Source organism: Austrofundulus limnaeus, unplaced genomic scaffold (assembly GCF_001266775.1).
Source record: "Austrofundulus limnaeus strain Quisiro unplaced genomic scaffold, Austrofundulus_limnaeus-1.0 Scaffold364, whole genome shotgun sequence".
In the NCBI taxonomy this organism is placed as follows: Eukaryota; Metazoa; Chordata; class Actinopteri; order Cyprinodontiformes; family Rivulidae; genus Austrofundulus; species Austrofundulus limnaeus.
This window is the reverse complement of record NW_013952766.1, coordinates 362859-366301: the sequence shown is the minus strand read 5'-3', so window position 1 is coordinate 366301 and position 3443 is coordinate 362859. Positions and strand designations below refer to the sequence as shown.

The window sequence follows — 3443 nt, the reverse complement described above, 5'->3', positions numbered from 1 at the left end:
GAAACGTTTCATTAGAGAAGAACCCGTCCAGAAGACCTATACAAATTTTTTCTTTTTAATATTAGGAAACGCATATTTTAACATGTAATATAGTATTGTATTACTGCATTATAAATATCCACACATATTAAAGGGATCAGTATTGTAAAGTGTAAAACTGTACACTATTTTGGATGGGGTGAAATTATTTGGTGTGTTAACATGACATTTTTTTTACTTTTTTGATACATCAACGTTGTTAACAGTAGTTACATGGTTGAACAATAATTTCAAATATTGATAATCAACACAAAGTTTTAAAAATGATGATTTTTCACATTAAAGACTAACTTTTGGCATTTATAAATGTTTATTTGTCATTAAATAGCGTACTGTATTACATTTTACGATAGGTCTCCCTTTGATAGTTGTGAATATTAATAATGCAGTAATACAGTACAATATTAGTATGTGTGTGTTTCTTATTGTTTATGTACTTACAATATAGTAAGTACATTGTAAGTACATAAACAATAAGAAACACATACATATTAATATTGTACTTACAATGTAGTAACCTAGTGTGAAATGTTTAGCATAGCACCTTTAGATGTAATATGTAACAGATTTGTCTCATTATTTGGTAAGAAACTGGACGGTTTTGTGTTTCTTGTCCTTAATTATTGCATAATAAACATTTATTAATGATTCATAACGTCTTTACAGATGAATTAATAACCTATCTATAAACTCTTTATAAGGGGAGCCTTATTGTAAAGTGGTACCCATTCATCAGTGAATCTTCAGCGGGCCGAGTGCAGAGCCTGGTGGTGCTCCGGGTTAACTGATGTGTTTAAAACCTTCATAGTTTTCTTTTTTATTAAAGATAAAAACGTTTGTCTGTGACTGCAGTCAGTTTCTGTGGGAAATGAAAGGATTAATTTACTTTCAGCCGCTCTATGTTCTACATGCCAGCTGATGGTTTTCTCTCGTGTTGCCTTCACAGAGCGTGGGAACAACAGGACGATACGACGGCAGGAAGAAGTGAGTTTGATTTTTTTGTTTTCATCACATCCAGCGTGTCTCAGCCCTGAAATGATTTTGATTCAAATAGTTTTAATTTCATTTTGTTGTCCACTGACTCCTGATTTAATGGAGGGAATCACATCCTGTCTGATCCTGTGAGAGTCGTTTGGTTTCAGGTTGTTTTACGTTGTTTTTAATCAAACATATTTCAGTTCCCGGTCCTCATCCTCTGGTTTGTGTCCCTGCCTTTTTTTAAATATCCTCATGTTTTATTCATCTTCCTCTGGAGAACCTTTGGTCCTCAGCATCCTCACCATCATCGTTTCCAGTTTCAATAACTGCTGAGTCATGCTGCTCAGCTGGCAGTCTGAGTCAGGAGGCCTCGTCTCCAGGACTCATGGGAGGAAGAAGAAGCTCCAGAACCAGGATGTTCTGTGACTCTGTGTCTGCTTCTGCTCCGTGACTGGGTACATGTTGGTGTCCTCTGAGAAGCAGCAGATCGAGCTCCGCCTCGCATCGCAGGGCTTTGTGCAGTTTGAAGCTGCCGCACTCGGTGCACACTCAGACATTTAGGGGCCCGAGGTAGCTATTAAGAATAATGGCCTCTGGCTACCGGTTGCCCTGGCGACGAAGGCGAGGAATGAAAGAAAGAGGCAGATTTCCAGGAGCTGATGAACGGTGCTCATCCGTCTCCTGCGAGAACAAAAGATGCTCTCTGTTAACGTGTGATTATCTGCTGCAGCTGGGTGTGGATTCAAACAACTCAGATTACGAATTCAAGTGGGATTAATCAGATTTTGTGGTGGAGAAATGTTGGGGGATTAACCAGGTTGTTAAAATGGAGAAATGTGGGATTAATCAGGTTGTTAAAGTGGAGAAATGTGGGATAAATCAGGTTGTTAAAGTGGTGAAATGTGGGATTAATCAGGTTGTTAAAGTGGTGAAATGTGGGATTAATCAGGTTGTTAAATTGGAGAAATGTGGGATTAATCAGGTTGAAGTGGAGATATGTGGGATTAATCAGGTTGAAGTGGAGAACTGTGGGATTAATCATGTTAAAGTGGAGAAATGTGGGACTAATCAGGTTGTTGAATCGGAGAAATGTGGGATTAATCAGCTTATTAAATTGGAGAAATGTGGGATTAATCAGGTTGTTAAATTGGAGAAATGTGGGATTAATCAGGTTGTTAAATTGGAGAAATGTGGGATTAATCAGGTTGAAGTGGAGAAATGTGGGATTAATCAGGTTGTTAAAGTGGAGAAATGTGGGATTAATCAGGTTGTTAAATTGGAGAAATGTGGGATTAATCAGGTTGAAGTGGAGAAATGTGGGATTAATCAGGTTGTTAAAGTGGTGAAATGTGGGATTAATCAGGTTGTTAAAGTGGAGAAATGTGGGATTAATCAGGTTGTTAAAGTGGTGAAATGTGGGATTAATCAGGTTGTTAAAGTGTAAAAATGTTTTTTCTAACCTGCCTCAGGTGGAACACCTCCAGATAAAACAGGTTATTTCTGTGAGTTAAGCATTAGTTAGATGAGCAGTTTTTTATTTATTTTTCATTTATTTTTTTTGTGGTTCTGGTTCTGTTCTCAGAGTTTTGTTCATGGATTGATGATGAAGATGCAGATGTTTTATTCTCTCAGTTTTTATTCTCACGGCTGAAAAAAAAGAACCAAACTTGACCTCTTGAACCTGATCTGACATCATTCTCTGGGCAAAGGGAGGTGTGTGTGGTCTGAAGGTGAGTGTGTGTGTGTGTGTGTATGAAAGGTGTGTGAGGACGTACGTGCACATGGAACCTGAAACAACCTAGTACCTCACACACCGGCTGAAACAATACGCAGCATCAGTCGTGACTGGAAGTTTTGAGTCAGAGGCTCATTAAAGGCTCTTTTCTGCAGAACTCCCACTCTCTCTGCAGCTTTTATCCCTCCATCCTCAGACTGATGGAGCTCTTCAATCCAAAGCTGCTGCTGCTGCTGAGCTGCTTTAATTCATCCCTTTGTTTCTCACATGATCACCAGGATCCATGCTCCTCTCTACAAACTTCTGTTTTTGTCCGTTAAAACACAGAAACTGAAAACATCTCTGGAACACCACAGGGATTATTTTAGTGAAGTGATCATCCTAACCCCAGCGTGCGCTCTGCGGGCTCCAACATTTTAATATAAACACTCCACCGTCTTTCAGGTCCGGTGTTTTACTATCAGGACAGATTGAAAGTGCCTGTGACATCAAATTTTTGTAATAAATATGAATGTAATTTTGCAAAAATACGTTGACAACATACTGTAAAAAAATTTTCACATCACTGAGATGAACAGTTATGGGGTGCCGTTTGTAAAGTTACACAGTCAAAAATTACCAACAATATTTTTGTTTTATTTAGCCTTTTATAAGAAAAAAAGAACAGATTTATTTTTCAAAGTCAGTTTTT

General features: G+C 38.1%; 1 protein-coding gene across 1 annotated transcript in view; it reads left to right on the top strand.

Moving 5' to 3' along the window:
* Positions 1-3443, top strand: part of ankfn1a (ankyrin repeat and fibronectin type III domain containing 1a) — a gene marked incomplete at its 5' end in the record, with an annotated part of 48995 nt that overhangs the window by 11354 nt on the left and 34198 nt on the right. Inside the window, 1 exon segment of the mRNA XM_014023351.1 lies at positions 986-1023. Within this exon segment, the coding sequence (XP_013878805.1) occupies positions 986-1023 (38 nt within the window).